This window comes from Cololabis saira, chromosome 18 (assembly GCF_033807715.1).
Source record: "Cololabis saira isolate AMF1-May2022 chromosome 18, fColSai1.1, whole genome shotgun sequence".
In the NCBI taxonomy this organism is placed as follows: Eukaryota; Metazoa; Chordata; class Actinopteri; order Beloniformes; family Belonidae; genus Cololabis; species Cololabis saira.
The window spans coordinates 29,269,298-29,286,974 of record NC_084604.1 but is presented as its reverse complement, the minus strand read 5'-3'; the positions used below and the strand labels follow the sequence as shown (position 1 = coordinate 29,286,974).

General features: G+C 37.4%; 1 protein-coding gene across 1 annotated transcript; it reads right to left on the bottom strand.

The window, feature by feature from the left end:
- Nucleotides 1–223: 223 nt before the first annotated feature.
- On the bottom strand, nt 224–16,399 carry LOC133464859 (uncharacterized). The gene is made up of 8 exons (XM_061747048.1): nt 16,381–16,399; nt 4,410–4,478; nt 3,286–3,407; nt 3,103–3,163; nt 2,853–3,005; nt 1,853–1,942; nt 1,482–1,673; nt 224–1,051 (listed from the first exon to the last, which is right to left on the bottom strand). Exons 2-8 carry the CDS (start codon nt 4,468–4,470, stop codon nt 678–680), a joined length of 1,053 nt encoding a protein of 350 aa, XP_061603032.1. The 5' UTR covers nt 4,471–4,478; nt 16,381–16,399; the 3' UTR covers nt 224–677.
- Between the last annotated feature and the right edge of the window lie 1,278 nt (nt 16,400–17,677).

Genomic DNA, 17,677 nt, shown 5'->3' with positions numbered 1-17,677 from the left:
TTTGGACTTGTATATATTCTGAGTAAAGTGCCTTGAAATGCCTTTAATTTTGAATTGTTGCGATATAAGTTTAAAAGTGAATTGAATGGAAGCAGAGGAAAGGCGCACATCTTTCAAATAATCATATTCTGCATGTAGTCCCACAGGTATGCTTAATTATCCTTTATTTGTTTTACATTGTTCCCAATACTGATATGGCTTAACAAGGATAAAGTATCACTTTTAATGGTATTCATTTCATTTTTTTTGCATACATTTGCACAACAAACTATTGGGACTAATTTAATGTATTAGCACTAATAGAGGTTTAAAAGAAACTGTATGCACATATGACTTGTCTTATGTCGTCATTTATTGATCCTGTACTGAAGGAGGAATGAGAAACAGAGAATACAACTTTGAAGACATCGGTGTAATATATGACAATTATACTATTGGACACATAAATACACACTTGCATTACAAATAAAACTGCACAAAGATGAACATTGCATGCTTTATTTCATTTACATGCAATTATTTTCTTCATCCAAACATTTAAAATATTGATGAAAACAAGTTAAAAATAGCTAATTGTCTATCCATGTTACATGTGGAAAAAAAGGCCAATTTTGCTCCTGGTTTTCTCAGCCTCTAGAAAAGTAATACCAGAATGACCAAAACCAGAACTGCCACTTCTACTCCGCAGGCCCCCAGATACTTTTCGTTTCAGTATCACTACTGCTACTGGAAGTGCTGCTGCTGCTGCTGCCTCTATGAAACAAACTGAAACTGAGCTCACTGCGGTTCTCAGCGTCATTCACAGGAATAGTACCAGTCCTGTTGGTGACAGGCGGCTTGCTTGTCAGAAAACTGTACTCCAGTAATTTCTTTTGTATCTGAGAGACCGCGGCGGTATTTTCTTGACATCTCAGTAATCCCCGTGCCATCTCCTGGTAGAAAACATTGACCTGCAAAACAACATTTGAGTGACCGGACCATTTTCTCATTGACGCCGCATGCTCGACCTCGTGCGTGCAGTGCATCAACACCAGAATGACGGGTTCATCGCCTGTGGAGAGCAACCGAGGAAGAGCAGGTGAGAGGTAGTAAGGGTGGAGAAGGTGAAGCAAAAAAAGGGAGAAAGAATGAGCATGTAAGAGAAATAAAACAACAGATTCATTTCTACCAACTACAAAGTCTCTTTCGAGTCACGTAGCACAAACTAGAGTTGCACAAGTTCTGCTTTGGAGATCATGTTTGTCTTTTTAAGGTTACTGTTGGAGGTATTTAGCTGCAACATTGTGGGCTTTTAGGGTAATGAAAACAACAATTATTATGTTGACACTAAAAAGATTCTGTTATTAAATCTATTTAATAATTTATTTAAAATAATAACAACAAATGCAAATTGATCTTGTCATTCTGAAATAGTTTTATAACTCTGAGATGAGTCAGAACAAAAAATGAGCTGAGTCATCTGAGCTGAAAAGAGCGTTTACCCATCACACTCGTCATGGCAGCTTCAACATCCGTCCCATCACGTGAGCCGCCTGGGCAGAAGACAAAGACGATCTGGCAGTCCTGACTGCATGAAATGAGCTGAACCCGGTCTTGAACTTGAGCCTGCACCTTTGCCATCATCTGCAGATGAGCGTCGGAGGTTTTCCCGATGACAACCATCTGGTACATTACTATGGTAACAAAGAGGAGAAAAAAAAAATTACTGCGCTTGTAATTCTGGTTGTTTGTTTTTCTCTTTGACTTCTGCTTGAACTTTAAAAATAAAACACCACGTCTACCATTGTTGTCACATCTGACAAGAGTGAGCAGGAACGCTGAGAGGGACTAAAGATGCAAAGGCGAGCGTTACCTTGTGTTACATCAGGATGAACTTCGGCTTTGCCATTGTAGGGCTCCGAATGAGCACAGGGGACCGAGGTGCTGGCATTTGTCGAAACACCTGTCAGATACAATGACATGATGACACAGTCACGCTCTTATTCATTTTGGCTCCGTCTGTTTTTTCCCCACTCACAGTCTCTTATCATTTCAGCCCCGCTTACAGTTTATCACCCGACCTTGTCTCCATATCACCGGTGACTCCCCCAGAGTATTTACAACCCTGTTTGAACTATGTCTGTGCAACTGCTTTTTTTTTTCTTGTATTCTTCCTCTTTTTGAATCCGGCTGTCTTTGGACTCTTATAAATAATGTAACCTTTGTGTTGCAGGGCTTTTATTTATTTATTTATAAATAAATAAATACAGCCATGTATTACGGTTCTAGATATATTATAGGTTAGGTGTCTCAGAGCCTTTAAATTTCAACAAGAAAACTGCCCAAAGCACATGCTAGGAAAAGAAATGAAAGCTTTGGGGTGAACTTACTATAAATTGAGACTTGAAGTCTCCGGAGAGGCATCAAAAAAAGCTTTCAGCAACAGAAACTTTGGCCAAAAGAGAATGGGAGATATTCTCACATGAAATGTGAACGGCTGAGAAGACTTAAGGCTGCAATTGCCACAAAATATGCAAAGGTGTTCACTCTATGATGAACTAATTACAGAAGCTACCTGCTCATTTTTGCTTTCCTGGCTGCACAGATTCATACTCTGTCATTCCACATGTCTCATCATGTAATCATTAGATCAGTGATGATTAGTTGATCACATGGTGAAGGACTTCAAGTAAATGTGAGGAATAAGTTGAAAATGGAAATTGAAAAAGAAAAAGATGTGCATTAGTACCTACAGAAAGAGCTCTGAACATGGACCTGTAATGTGAAGTGCTGTGGATGTGGCAAAGGCTTTTGAGAGACAACCACAGACAATAACCAGAAGAAATCCATGCATTCTAATAAAACTTTATGACCTCTGAGAGGCTCCTGGGCCGCCTGGGCTTTGCCGATGTCCTCCAGCAGATTAATATGAGCTTCAAGGAAACTCTGCACATTATTCACTTGACTCTTCATGTCCCTGAGGATATGGAGGTAGTCAACCAAGATCCCATCGCTAGATAGTGCAGCTGCAAAAAAAAGAAGAAGTAAGTTTTGGGTTTTAGAGTGACCAAAAATGCAGTTATGTGTTTCAAGGTTATGTTTTCTTTCTTTCTTAAGTAATACCTTTGAGAGGTTCGTGTGGAATGAAACCCTGGAGTTCCTTCAGGAGCACATTAATTGGTTTCTATGCAAATGAAAAAAACAAAACACACAATTAATCCCTGTGAAGATGATGATGCTGTATGTATTTTGGAGTTATTTAGTTCCAGATTTGTGCTCATGTTGAAGCATAAAGGACAAATTCACCTGTTTGTGTATTATCCCAAAGATGGCCCTCCTCAGCTTGAGCTTCTCAGCTCCAGGAAACAGCTCACACAGATCTTCTCGAGCCAGCGATCGGATCTCAGAATCAGTGTGAAAATCTGCACCTGAGGGGACCATTGTGTTAATGAGCAAGGATGTTGGTAGGTCATACACAGTACTTGAGTTGAGGGGGGATGAGGGGGGATGGCATCCCCCCTGAAATAAAAACGGTCAAAATCATCCCCCCTTTCCATCCCTTATGTCATTTTATCAATGAATGTGGTATTACTGCTATTTCAACATTTAGAGTCATCACCAGAAAAATAACACCAGAAAAATAACTTATTTGACAATTTTCACCTGTTTCAAGTACATTTTCACTTTAAATAAGTAGGAAAAATCTGCCAATGGGACAAGATTTATCTTCTCATTACAAGCAATAAAATCTTGTTCCACGTGCAGATTTTTCTACTTATTTTAAGTGAAAATATACTTGAAACAGGGGAAAATTGTTGTTTTTTCCAGTGATGAGTCTTGTTTTAAGTGTAATGAGATTTTTTTTACTAAAATGAGACATTTTAACTAGAAATAAGACAAATATTCTTGTTAAGATTTTGAGTTTTTGCAGTGATCCATTTTACTTATCCTGTGAAGGACAGGGGCATATTGATAAATTCAGAAAACTGTTTTTATTGTTGTGTTTTGATGTATTTGATGTAAGCCCAGTGGATATTTAAAGCTTACAGAAGGCTGCATTTAACTGCTGCTATGTCATTCCTGCACTATTTCTGCAGGTGTTTTGGTCAGTGCTAGCTATTATTTGTAATATATATTATATTATTTGTAATCAGCACAAATTATCTGTCCCCATATAAGAAAAATCCACCATCCCCCCTGATTTTTTTTTACAACTCGAGTACTGGTCATACACATAACAAGTATTACAGCAGCAGTGGAAAGTGAAGAAAGGCAGTTAAAACCCAGCTGTGCTTGTGATTATAGAAGCTACTCTAATTCAACTCATCACACATAAACTTTGTGTGTTCTGTGCCTGTAGAAAGTCCAGTGGTGGATTTTCCCCGGTATCACGGCATCATCCGACACCTCTGCTAAAAGCAGTCACTCACGTTCCAGCACTGAAGCAGCTGCTGCGTCCGTGCGTCTTATTCTCCTCAGCAAAACAGACATACTTTTACCTGAAAAAAAGACAAGAAAAGGGCAGGGTTTCTACTCCTAAGAGGCTCTCTTCGTATCGTGTCTCATGTTTCCAGAACTGCATAGTTTCTAATACACTTGGGCGGCGAAGAAACCGCAGATGTTGTCAAACAAAGTGACTGAGGAACGTGACAGATATCTGACCTACATGTTGTAAACACAAGACAAGTTTCAAGCAGTGCAGCAGATATTAGGCTAATAAAGTCAGCTATCAATTATCCCAACAAAATGAAACTATTCCAGAGTCTGCTTTTAGTATAGATTTATATATATTTCATACTCACCATAAACCAGTTAACGGAACATGAAACAGGAGCGAAGACAACTGGTGGTGTCTTTTGACGTCATGACGCACGTGACGTACGCTCCAGCCGGCGTCATGCGGTCTAATATATTATCTAATATATTATATATATATATATATATATATATATATATATATATATATAATAGATTGGAAGAACACTTGGATGTTATCAAGGAAGTTTTGTATCACAAATAAGGTACGAGAAGTTACATTTAAAATACTTCACAAATGTTATCTAGTCAAGACCCTTTTTGTAAAATACAAATTATATGTTATCAACCTTCTAATACTATTTGCTAAACTTCATATTCATTGTACCAAATTTGCACACCAACGCCCGAATTTTATAGTATTTAAAGCACTTTTTTCATCCTATTTAAAATCTTTGAAAGAAAGTATGAATCCTAAAGCCAGCAAAACTAGAAGACTGTGTGAAGAATACAATTTAATATAAATCTTGTATCTCGAGCTTCTTTATTTTCTTTATTTTTATTTTTTGTTCTTTTACTTTATTGTTTTTCATGGATATGTAAATTTGAAATGTGAAATATTCTATGTTTGTCCTTCAGTGATGTAACATTTTCCTGTGCATATATTTCAATAAAAAATAAATAAAAAAAAAATTATATATACATGTATATAATGATCACATTGTAAAAAGATTCTATAGAAATATCGATTCAAAATGTACTTTTTGTTCTGCAAATTCTGAAACGATGACTCACTTATTCTGGCTGTGCCCCATTGTTCAAACTTTTTGGAGATATGTGTAATTTTGTGTCTGAAAGAATTGAAACTGATTTCAAATTATTTTGGAAGGATGTGTTGTTTGGTGTTTTTGACCATGTTACAATTAGAGCAAAGCCAAAAGAAACATTTATTATTAATTTGTTGATTATCCTTGCAAAATTCCACATCCACAAATCCAAATTCTTACACAAAAAACCCTCTTTTTTACTTTTCATTGTGAATTCGATCAGTATCTGGACTCTATTAAGTTTTCTACTAATTCAAAAGCAATCAAACCCATAAATGTATGTAAATGCTTTGGCTTTCTGTTATAATTTCATCCCCCCTGGCTGGTTATATGTTATGTGTTGTGCTTTTTGTTTTGTTTTTTATTTGAGTTATACTCTTTATATGTTATAATTCAACGTGAAATTGCAAAATGTGAAGATTTGTTACATTACATATATAATCCAATATTATATAATATAGATGAATATTGAATATAAACACTGGAGGAGAAACCACATATCTTCTGCTTATTCATGTAATTGTAGTCAAATAAGATGATTGTGTCGGCAGGATGGTGGCTTAGTGGTTAGTGGTTGTGTTATCCACTAAGCCACCTAGCTGCCCACACAATCACTTATTGCTCCACAACAAGGTTGCTGGTCCAATTCCTTTCCCCAGCGGTTCTTTCTGTGTGGAGTTTGATTGTTCTCCCTGTGCTTGCATGGGCTTCCTCAGGCCACTGATGGTTGTTTGTCTATATATGTTGCCCTGTGATATACTGGCAGCCTGTGGTGTACCCCTGCATTTCGCCTGTAATGAGCTGGGATAGGCTCCAGCAGACCCGTGACCCTGTGTAGGATTGAGTGGGTATAGAAAATGGATGGATGGATGAGAACATTGTGAGATTATGGCTTTGTGGGGCTATACCAATACTTGAACAATTCTTCATTCTTTTTCTATAAATAATAACTCTGCTTCCTAAAGAGATTGGCTGTATGTTTGGGGTTATTGTCCTCATGCAGATTAAATTTGGTGCCAGTCAAAAGCCTTCCTGATGGTATTGGATGATGGTTCTCAAGATGTAAAACAGACAACAGGACTTTCACCATCTGTCCTTATTACTTTTTCAGTTCTGACTTTTCTCAGTTGTTGTGTCTAAAATCTTTGAAAGTTACCGTTACATGACTGAGAGTCTACACCTGTATATTTCATTGTGGATGTGAATACCATTAACTCTGACCAAATCCTTAACTCCATTGGCAGAAATAAATCCCAACATTTTTTAAAGAATCCTCCACCATGCTTCACTTTTGCCTGCAGACATTCATTATTGTAGCTATCTCAAGCTCTTTGGCAAACACACTGCCTTCTGCTACAGTTGCATCTTTCAAATTTTCACTCAGAGGTCCAGTGCACTTGATGCCATTTTTCTGCACTCAATTTCTTAGGTTTTTGTGCATAATTGAGTCCTTTAGCCTTGTTTCTGAGGTTTGGCTATTTTTGCTGCAAGTATCCCATGGAGACCACTTCTGGCCAGTAGATGGGTTGTAGGCTATCCAAGTCCCACTGCTTTCTGCTGGTTCTGAGCTTGTAACACCACTGTACATCGTCCGATTTTGAAAGGAAGTAATTATAATGTGTCTTTCATCTGCTGCACAGACCAACCTCAACTTTGCCCGTTTCTTTCTTCAAAAAGAGCCTGAGCAGCACATCTTGACAAGTCTGTCTGCTTTGAAATCTGTACCCGGGAGAGACTTTGTTCATGCACTCTAACTACCCTGCGTTTTGTTGCTGTGCTCAGTCTTGCTGTGTAGTGCATGACCTGCGATGCAAAACTGTCTTCCACAACCTTCTCTTGGTGGCAGAGCTTCACCTGAGCCTCCTACACAGCTGGTACTGTTTCCTTTGAGGAATGTGTTTCAACCTACATATGAAACCTGTTTGGTATAACTGATTAATCATACACATGACTATGATCGCACAAAAACCATGTCTCTGTGCAAGTGCACCTCAATGAATTGATGCCATCTTGAAGGCACTAGGTGTCCACTCCAAATATGAATAATTTTCTTTTTATTCACTTTGCACTTTCTAAACTGAAAAAATGAATTAAATTTAATATTGTTGAAAGCATTCTTACTCACTTGCCCAAGGCTTTGGTAGTAATTGGGCATGATACAGCAGTAAAGGTGATGTAAGGTTTAAAGTGTATGCAGGGTTTAAATTTCAGTCCCTTTGACCTCCATTCTGGCTCCTCCAGCCCGCTGTCGCAGGCTAATGTGGTCAAAGGTCTCAGCGACACAGTCAGCATGAATGAGCACAGCATGCTCACGTTGCAGAGCCAGCAGGGAGCAGCACTGTGCAGTTTTATTACCCCTCGCCTGATCGGTAGCACAAGCCTGGGTTCAGTTTGCCTTTATATGAAGTTCTCAACCCAGACACGCCGTATATTCTCATTTGCCTGCATGCAGAGAGCTGAACAATAAAGAGAAGTAAAGAGTCATCCTGAAAATAAAAGCAGCAGTGTTTGTCTGTTGAGTCCCAAGATGTTAAGTAGTTATGCGTGCAGCTTTTGTAGAAAGTGAGTTTCCTCTTGTCTGTGTTCTTCTCCTGTGTCAGAGCTACAGCAGGGGGTAGAGACAGCTCCTTGTGGCTTCACTCAGTCTCCCTCGTGGAGCCTTTGCTGGAAGAATAAAGCTGAGTTTTGTGTTTATCTGACTGTAGCGCAACACTCTGCAGTGACTTTCAAAGAATCATGCCACAGCCAAACATCAGATGAAACGCCTTTGATTCAGATCTTGTTGCGACTTCAGTGGCACCTTTGAAGAGAACACAAACATCCATTATTGTACTTTAACAGAAGGACTCAAGCTGTATTTTTCGAGTGTAACACTGGACTATTGCAATATTTCTGACTATTCGGCTCAGTTGGATGGACCCTTAAATCTACTGCAGTTATACAGTTATCTCAGAGGCCAGTCGAATGCTCAGTATCTCCTCCAGGGGCAGTGTCTAACTTTGGCCAGAAGAAGGTAATCAGCTAACAATAAGTGTGTATTTTTGATTCGGCATTGATAGAGAATTTGAAGGGCACATCTGGCTGATGGCCACTGTTACAGGATGCCAACTGTGTAGTACTTATGAACATTTGAGATGGAGCCAAGAGTTAATGCAAACTGACATCTCAGCCTTACTCGCTGGTCTTATTTACAACTATCAAGGTGATATTGGAGGTATTTGATTCTAAGTAAAACAGCAAAGCTTTATCAATCATTTAGGAGCCTTATTCAGCTTTCCTAAAATATTGAACATTGAATCTAGACCTTTATATATATATATATATATATATATATATATATATATATATATATATATATATATATATATATATATATATAAAAATATATATATTATATATATTATATATATATATATATATATATATATATATATATATATATATATACATATATATATATATATATATATATATATATATATATATATATGTATATATATATATATATATATATATATATATATATATATATATATATATATATATATATATATATATATATATATGTATGTAGTACAGTAGGAAAAACATTTTTCTTGAGCTTCCTAATATCTAATGAGGTGGTTAGGCCAGTCAAAGTCGAAATTGAACCTCAAACTCCACTGAAAGGTCAAAAATAGTGCAAAAGTCAACGCTGTATAGAGCATGCAAAGGAATCAATATTATCTGGAAACTAAAAATCATTCCTCAAACAGACTGATAGCCAGTCTAATTAGTTAAAATAGCCTTGAACACACATTTTTCTGGTTCAAAGCCTGAAAATGCCTCCTGTCCATTCTCGTATTCACATATGCTTTGTGTGCCATATTGTAAATGGACTGATTGAGCAGGCTTGGAAGCCAGTCAAAACCCACCCACCTTAGTTCAGTTACTGTGATTTAGCTATTTTAGCTTGTCCAGCTTAGCTTAGGCTAATTATAATTATTGCTTCATAATGATCAAAGCTGGCAAAAAATGATCATTTAACATGTCACTAGGCAAGGCAAGTTTATTTGTGTTGCACAATTCGAAGAGGTCTGGTTCGACTCTAGTAACTGATAAAAAAACAGATCCAATGACCTGAGGGTCTGGAAGTTCATACTGGTTCAGGGTATTTTGGTCCTGGACCATTCAGAGCTTCATAGACCAGCATCAGAACTTTAAAGTCCTCTGACGGACAGGCAGTAGGTGTCAAGACCTCAGAGCTGGACTGATGTGGTCCACTTTTTGTTCTCAGTGAGGACTCGAGCAGCAGAGTTGTGAATGAGCTGCAGTTGTCTAACTGATTTTTTAGGCAGACTTGTAAAAGATGCCATTACAATAATCATACTAAAGATGAATGCATGGACAAAATTTTCCAGGTCCTGCTGAGACATCAAATCTTTTAACCTTGATATATTCGTGAGGTGATAGTAGCCTGACTTTGTTTTTGCGTTCATGTGTTTTTCCAAATTTAGGTCTGAGTCCATCACTACACTGAGATTTCTGGCCTGGTTGGTAGTACTTAGGTGTATAGATTGAAGCTCTGTTGTGACCTGTATATTGGATTATACAGGTCTGTTTATTTTGGATTTTGTCTGTGAAGAATTTACCAAAGTCATTGCAGAACATGGTGAAACAAGTTCTGCCCGAGCTGAAACGAGAATTACCCAGGTGACAGCAGGTTCCAGCAGACCCAGAGCCGGATTAAATAAATGGACTACACTAGGCAGACTGTGATTTTTGGGCCCCCCTCCATCGATGTTATTCATAAATTGAAATCTTAAACTTACCAAAGTTACTAATAAAAGTTAATTCACATTGTACATAGCATAGTCATAGTCAAGTTGGTTCTTTGTATTCCAAAATAAGTCATGTGTTGTATATTAAAGTCTATCAGACTATTTTTTGATTTTTATTATTTATACGTTATTACACCGCTCTATTAAGTTGAATACTTAAATAAGAAGTCAAATCTACAAAGACCAATAAAATTTGCAGTAAGAGAAAGTGTGCTGTAGTATGTATGTTTGTATGTGTATGCGTATGTATGCGTATATATATGTATATATACTAAATATAGTAATAATGCACATATATATATATATATATGCCTTAGGTTTTTACCGGCATGGTATCAACCATTAATATGTGTGCAGACCAAAAAAAAAAAAAAAAAAAAAAAATTTTTTTTTTTTGTCCCTCTGTCTGGGCCCCTCCCCTGTCAATCGGGCCCTAGGCACATGCCTAGTTTGCCTTTGCGTTAATCCGGCTCTGAGCAGACCCCCACTATTTATTATTTTATCAGCTCTGGCTGCACTTGTTTCAGATGTTGATGGCCAGGGCCATGGAGTTGACCAATTGGACCAAAGAAGGGCCCTGAAATGATCCCAGGCAAATTTTCTCATCCAGAAGACTCAGCTCCTCCAAGGAGGTAAAAGCCGATATGAGCTGGAGACAGCCCAGCTAGTGTCCTTTGGTCAGTAGCCTTTAAACAGGAACAAAGACACCAGCTTCAGACTGCTTTATTTAGCTTTACCATCAAACCCTTTCAGGCTAATCCAAAACCAGTCACAGTCAACAGCACCACAAGTCACATTATCTTCCAAATAAAAATGACAGTATGCTGTTAGGTGTTTATTCACAGCTCAAGAACTGATGACAGCTTACCATTGGCTAATTACACCCCTAATGATGTATACTTGTGGCTTTGTATAATTATACCTGATGTGGTACATACAAATTCCCACCGTGCACAGTTGTCATGGGTGTAAGATCTATCTATGGAGCCTGAACCTGTTTCTGTGTACCAGATTGTGAATAGGTTTCTTTCTGATACAAAGTTGGATGTTTTAACAGGGGTGGTTAATGGCGACTGACTCACTTTTGACCTTGATCATTCAAGGACTGCGATTTTTCTTAGATTTTTTCTTAGATTTTTCTTAGACTCCAAAAAAGCAGATGTGGCCCCTTGCCTTAAATGCTTAGTTTATGAGAATCAGTAAAAGTAGTAAAAGTGCTCAAAGTGCTACCTGCCCTCATAAAACGAAATATCAAGACATAAAATAACTTTGTATCTAAAAAAAACCATCAGACCAAGGTTGTTTAAAAAAAAAGAGAGAAAAAAACAGGCTCCTGGGCTCTGTGCAAAAAAATAAGAAAAAAAATGCCTTAATTTATTTTTTTCTTCATGTACTAATATTTTATCTCACTTGATCATTTTAATTTTGCCCATGTGTTGTTAAAATAAATAATGGTTTGACTTAGTTTGTTCATATTTATTTATGGTATAGGATCAGTTTTTCTACCACGTCATGACATATTGGTGGTTACTTGATTTTATTTTTGGTCATTTCTATACCTCTTTGCTTCCATCATACTGTATATCTCTCTGACATACAGGTCAATTCTATTGTTTATTTTTTGTCTCTTTTTTGATGGTTTACATCCCACGATCATTCTGTTGCATAATTATAGTTAGTCTGATTTAGTTATTTTGGGTCTCAGTAAGACAATGTTCCATCTTTTAGTGATGTGTTTCTTTTTTTAAACTTTGTGTCTCTTAGTCACTTTTGGGCCGTTTTCTGTCTGATTTGTTTCACATCTGTTTCATAACATATTTATGTTCTGTTTTTATTGCACTGTGTTTGTGTTTTGTAGTTTTCTGGGTGTTTTGCCTTCTGGCCTTCTTTCTGGGTGATTTTTTTCCACAAGTTTTATACAATTCAAAAGACAGAATTAACAACTGAGCGGGAGAACAGTAAAACTGTAGTCAACATATAAATAATAAATTAATAATTAAATGTTTTTAACAAATGGCTAAGAAGCGAAGAGCTCCTTTTTTTCTCGGTGTAAATATTTATGGAAAATATATAAAGAAAACATTGCAATATAATTTTGACAGTCAATAAAATGCAAAGGAAAACAAAATGTCTATTTCAGCTTTATGCTATGCAAAGAAGACATAACCTTGAAATCTACACGCTGAAAAGGGTAGATGTTGACCTTTGGATTTTACACACAAGGAACGAATACAGGGAGACAATGTCAAGTAGAAAGAAGAAATCTTTATGCGCGGCACTTTGAGAGGAACACCAGTGAGATGAGCAGAAATTAAAGGCTGCTTGAACACAGGGAACCATGATGCTACTCCTCTTCTCTCTCAGCAGGGGTCTGATCTTTCCCTCTTAATGCCCTCAATTATCAGAAAGTGTGATTCTCTCTCATCTAGGCACGGCCGACATGTTAGATTAAAAGCTGAGGCTGTGTAGACAAGAATCCACACATGCATTCACACACGAACACACACATCCCTGCTCACATTCGTACACATTGCCCTCAGTTATTATGCATTCATAAATCAAAAGGTTTGACGGGAATTAATCTAAAACGATGCTGAGTGTAAGTCACCAGATGCAAATATGACAGCTTTATTAGAAAACGAGATTGCTTGAATTTGTCTGAATTAATGTGACACATTTAAAAAAAAAAAATATATTATTATTAGACAGCACCCCCTCATGATGCTCTGAAATTGGGCTGAAGAGGCAGGCAAATGATATAACAGTGGAGAAAGAGAAATGGCTCATTATCAGCCTGGTTTACTTATATTGTGGTCCATTCGCAGACAAAGACACGATACAGTTATTACCTTTTAATTATGTTTTATTGTGTCTATGAGAGGGGTATGCACTGACAATAATCCAAACAAACCAACCCTTTTGAATCATGTGTCTAATACCAGTGAGCCTGCAGAGGCACTCAGTACACAATATCCAACCTTCTAGCGGGAGCACGAATAGAATATTGATTTACGAGCTTAAATGATAACTCAGTTGATGGATTGGCTGGAAATGATAACACAGCATTTTTTATAATCCATTAATTGTTTTGATCTGTGTAACAACGATGCAAAGGCTAAAAGTTGCATGAGGCTGCACTTAAGCGCAGCGGTGCTTTTAGCTAAATGCTGATGTCAGGGCGCTAACAGCGAGTGCAAACACAACATTGTTTATACTGTATGCTGCTGAGCTTCTGTCTTTATTTCTTCAGCATACAAACATAGTATCTTGAAGCCAGGCTGAGGTTTTGAAGCATGTCATCATTTTTGGTTACTGGTCACTAGTAAAACCATTAAACCAGACTGAATTTTTAAAGAGATCATTAACGGGATTTTGTTGGCCTTGAGATATGTATGAATATGCGTATTAATGACTTCCAGAGCCAAAAAATCTGGCCAATCTTGATGAGCATGGAACTTGTTTTTTTCTTTAATGGCCAAAATATGCCACCTTTTTAAAAGGGTGACATATTTTTTTTAACAATATGTGGCATTTCCAAAGGGGGCATATCGTTTCTTCATGAGACCATTTACTTTGCTGTTTCAGGTCACTATCAACTCAAAAACTCATATAAAATACTGTTCTGTCACGTTGTTTTAGGTAACCTGGGTCTGAAAATGAGCCCTAAAGACATTATTAAAAAATACGATTTTTTGCACTGTGTCCATGTGGTAAGATAAAGATCATAATATAATCCCTTTAAGGACAGTTTGAATGTAATTTTATGTCTAAGTAATGATATTTTTCACCTGATTTACAATATCGAAAACAAGTTAGCGTTCTATTTATTTTGAGAACCATGCTTTTTAGAGAAATGAGAAAACAATCCAGGTGTGATAGGGAGGGTTAAATTACGCAGGTTTTCATTATCAGGGTTAGCAAACAGTAAAAGTATGAAGTCGTATGAAGGGGTGGTTTGTTAAGTCACTGAATCCTACCAGGTCTGACATTGTAATTGAAAAACAACGATTGAAAGGACCTAAGAAACTCTGGGCGTTCTTAAACTTCCAGCCTCTGGATTTTTACCTGGTCCCAAACCATCCCTTTGTACGATTTCATACTTTTACTGTTTGCCAGAGGTGTCAAAAGTATTCACATTCATTACTCAGGTAGAAGTATAGATACTAGAGTTTAAAAATACTCCTGTAGAAGTTGAAGTATCAACTCAAGTTTTTTAGTCAAGTAAAAGTATAAAAGCCATTGAAAATTAATGCATCTTAGTATAATGCATATATATATTAAAGAACCATATATGTGTATACTATTGAGCATTAAAATGTGTTTCAGAGAGCAAGAGATATGATGATTAGTTTCCTATAAGTATTGTAATGGTGCAAAAAGTCAAACTTCAGAGGCATGTTATCATTTATCCTAACCTTTATTGGAATGAACATCCAAGTTTAGTTGCAGGAATCTGAGGGAACGGATGTAAGAACAAAACTGGACAAGAACATCTGAAACAACCACAACCAAATTCACTCTATCCGGATGGAGCAATTTAACTGGATAGTTTATTTTTAAAGGCCAAAATGCAATAGAGTAACGAGGCTGTTTTTAAAATGCAAGGAGTAAAAATTACAGATAATTGTGTGAAAATGTAAGGAGTAAAAGTAAAAAGTCGTCTGAAAAATAATTACTCCAGTGAAGTATAGATAACCAAAATTTCGACTTAAGTAAGGTAACAAAGTATTTGTACTTTGTTACTTGACACCTCTGCTGTTTGCTAACCCCAGTAAAAACATAGAATAAGAAAAAAAGGAAAAAAAGGAAAACTATAAGATGAAGATTGAAGGGAACTTAGATAGCTGTAGGGTTTTTCTTTACTGTGTTTCTGTTACACTCAAATGGTGGCAATAAGAGCAGAAGATTCAAATGTAAAGGTCAAGAGGACAATGTTGTCTCATCCCAACAGCACAGCCAGTCAGCATGGAGATGACTCCATCCCCCACCTAGCAGGTTTTTTTTTAATGCCACACCGAAGTACAGAATCCAAGCCAGGGATTTGTTTCAGCCTTGTCAAGGTTCCCAAAAATTCTCAATGCATGGCAATTCCTGTTAATGAAGATTCACACTTGCGGTTCAAGTCCCACAAAACAATGTCAGACCCCTGCTGATGGAAATCCTACTCTGACTGAGTGATCCACAACTGCTGGTTGAATAAAACCCAGGACAGCTTAAAGACATTAACTTAAGGCTTCACAATGTCAGCACACAGACTAATGGATGAGTTTGCAGAAACTACACCAGAACTCTTATTCACTGTTTTTCAGTTGAAGTTAATTCTTAAAGAGTGAAACTTGATGATGGTGCTAAAAGTATAATGAGGGGCCTATGCTTTTCTTAATTCCACTAAGGTCTGTACAAAACACATATCAACCCATATTTATGGTGCTGTTTTAGATATTTCAGTCTGCAAAAAAGAGGCCGATACCTCTTAATCAACCAAACAATGCTTCTATCCCTGGAGTGAAGCCACAAAGGTAGAAAAGAAAAGGTTCTACATTTCTAGTTTTAATAAAAGACATACCAAGCTGCATCAAAATGAAATTAGTCCTATCTTTTTCCCATGCGCCACCTCTGTACCATGTTTCATAAAATGCAACTCGTTATTTTCGCCATGTGGAAAATTAGACGGCTCCGGCTTGGATGCAACCGTTCTGTCTCTGTAGGAAATTATTCACAGTTTGAAACATTTAAAGGTTCAAATGAATCCTCATTTATTGAGCATTATCTCAATTTGAGACTAACAAGTGCTGTCTTTGTTGTCAAGTCTCTTGAGATTCTCAGGAGACTTGACAACAAAGACAGCATTTGTTAGCAGCAATTATTTGCCAAAGGTTGCTAAAGTCTTTAACATTAACATTTACACCTTAAATAAAAACATTGAGCTTTCTTTAAATACCACAATACAACAGACTGTGCATCATATCGCTCAACACAGAGTGTAGCACATAGCACACCTGCTCTCTCCACCTTTTCAATCTTTTCTCATTGTTGCTCATGCTTGCACTTCTTGAATCGTTGTCTCACTTTTTCTGTGATGAGGTGCAGGTTTCTGGGTTTTATTTTCACCATCTCTTCCCATGGTGAGTGCACAAACTGGAGCAGTGAGCTGGCAGAAAGGGTTAGAAAAAGGGAAATTAAAAAAAAGATAGAGGAGATTTTAAATCCGAACTGATGTACGATTTTTCTTTTTTTTTTTTTTAAGAGACAGGTTTTCGAGTTATGATGGAAATGGGTAGAAGCTCTGCTGATCATACTGGAGTGAAGATCTTTCACGTTCAGAGCCTAGGTTGGGGGTGGGTGGTGGATAACCAGCCTGCTGCGGGGAGAGGGAAACTAAGTGGCAGGTAACGACAGAATGCAAATGACAGGCTGACGTGTGCAGCTACACGCGAGAATTAGAGATTGTGTTCACTATCATCCGTCTTGTGGAGCCAGCGGTGGTACAACAAGACGTGTTGAGGGTGGAGGGTCTGCCTAAGGAATGAAAGGAGGGTTGAGTAGACTCCCTTATGATGGATAGAGTAGGAACGAGTATGGATCTGCTGCAGCACATCTATGATAAACTGTAATTGAGTGGCATTTTACAACAAGCTATAATAAAGCTATAAGAAATAAATAAATAAATAAAAACGTTCCTTTTCTGTGTCACATTTTCCAAAGTCTATATCTGCTGCCTTCAGAGCCTTCAGATGATTCTCTGGTGAATAAAATCCTTCTTTGTAAAAAAGAAAGAAAAAAAAAATCCAGCATTTGAAGATATGCTGAATATTTCAGATTAACAGCTGCATGCAAGGGTGAGCCACAGCAGGAGCTGCGCCTTTGTTCAGCATAAAACACGAATTAAAAGTGACATTTTTCTCACAGGTTCTGGTGTAAATGTGATATAGTGGAAAATAAGAACGTTAAAACAAAAGATTTAGTTCCCTTTGGGATGGCTTTAAATGGTGTGGGAGCGCCGACTGATGACTTACTCCCTCGTTGGAGTCTCATATGCAGCTGCTTTGAGTATTAGTGCAAGATGTGTTCATCTGAGTGTGTGTGTGTGTGTGTGTGTGTGTGTGTGTGTGTGTGTGTGTGTGTGTGTCCATTCCTCCACTGCTGTGTTCGCAGCAGGAGCCAAGCTTCTTAAAGAAAGAACACAACATCAAGCAGGAGTGAGATTTTCTCCTTGTGCGAATGTGAGTCAAGACGTTTGTGCTCATGTGCTCTAAGTGTGAATGCACATGTTTAGTGTTTTTGCGTGTGCATCCC

What these genes read in the sequence shown, in the direction of transcription:
- LOC133464859 (XM_061747048.1), bottom strand. Translation starts at nt 4,470, where the DNA reads ATGTCTGTTTTGCTGAGGAGAATAAGACGCACGGACGCAGCAGCTGCT. An exon ending in GGCCCAGGAGCCTCTCAGAG is followed by an intron (nt 1,943 to 2,852) that starts GTCATAAAGTTT and finishes TGTATCTGACAG; the next exon opens with GTGTTTCGACAAATGCCAGC. An exon ending in TCATCCTGATGTAACACAAG is followed by an intron (nt 1,674 to 1,852) that starts GTAACGCTCGCC and finishes TTGTTACCATAG; the next exon opens with TAATGTACCAGATGGTTGTC.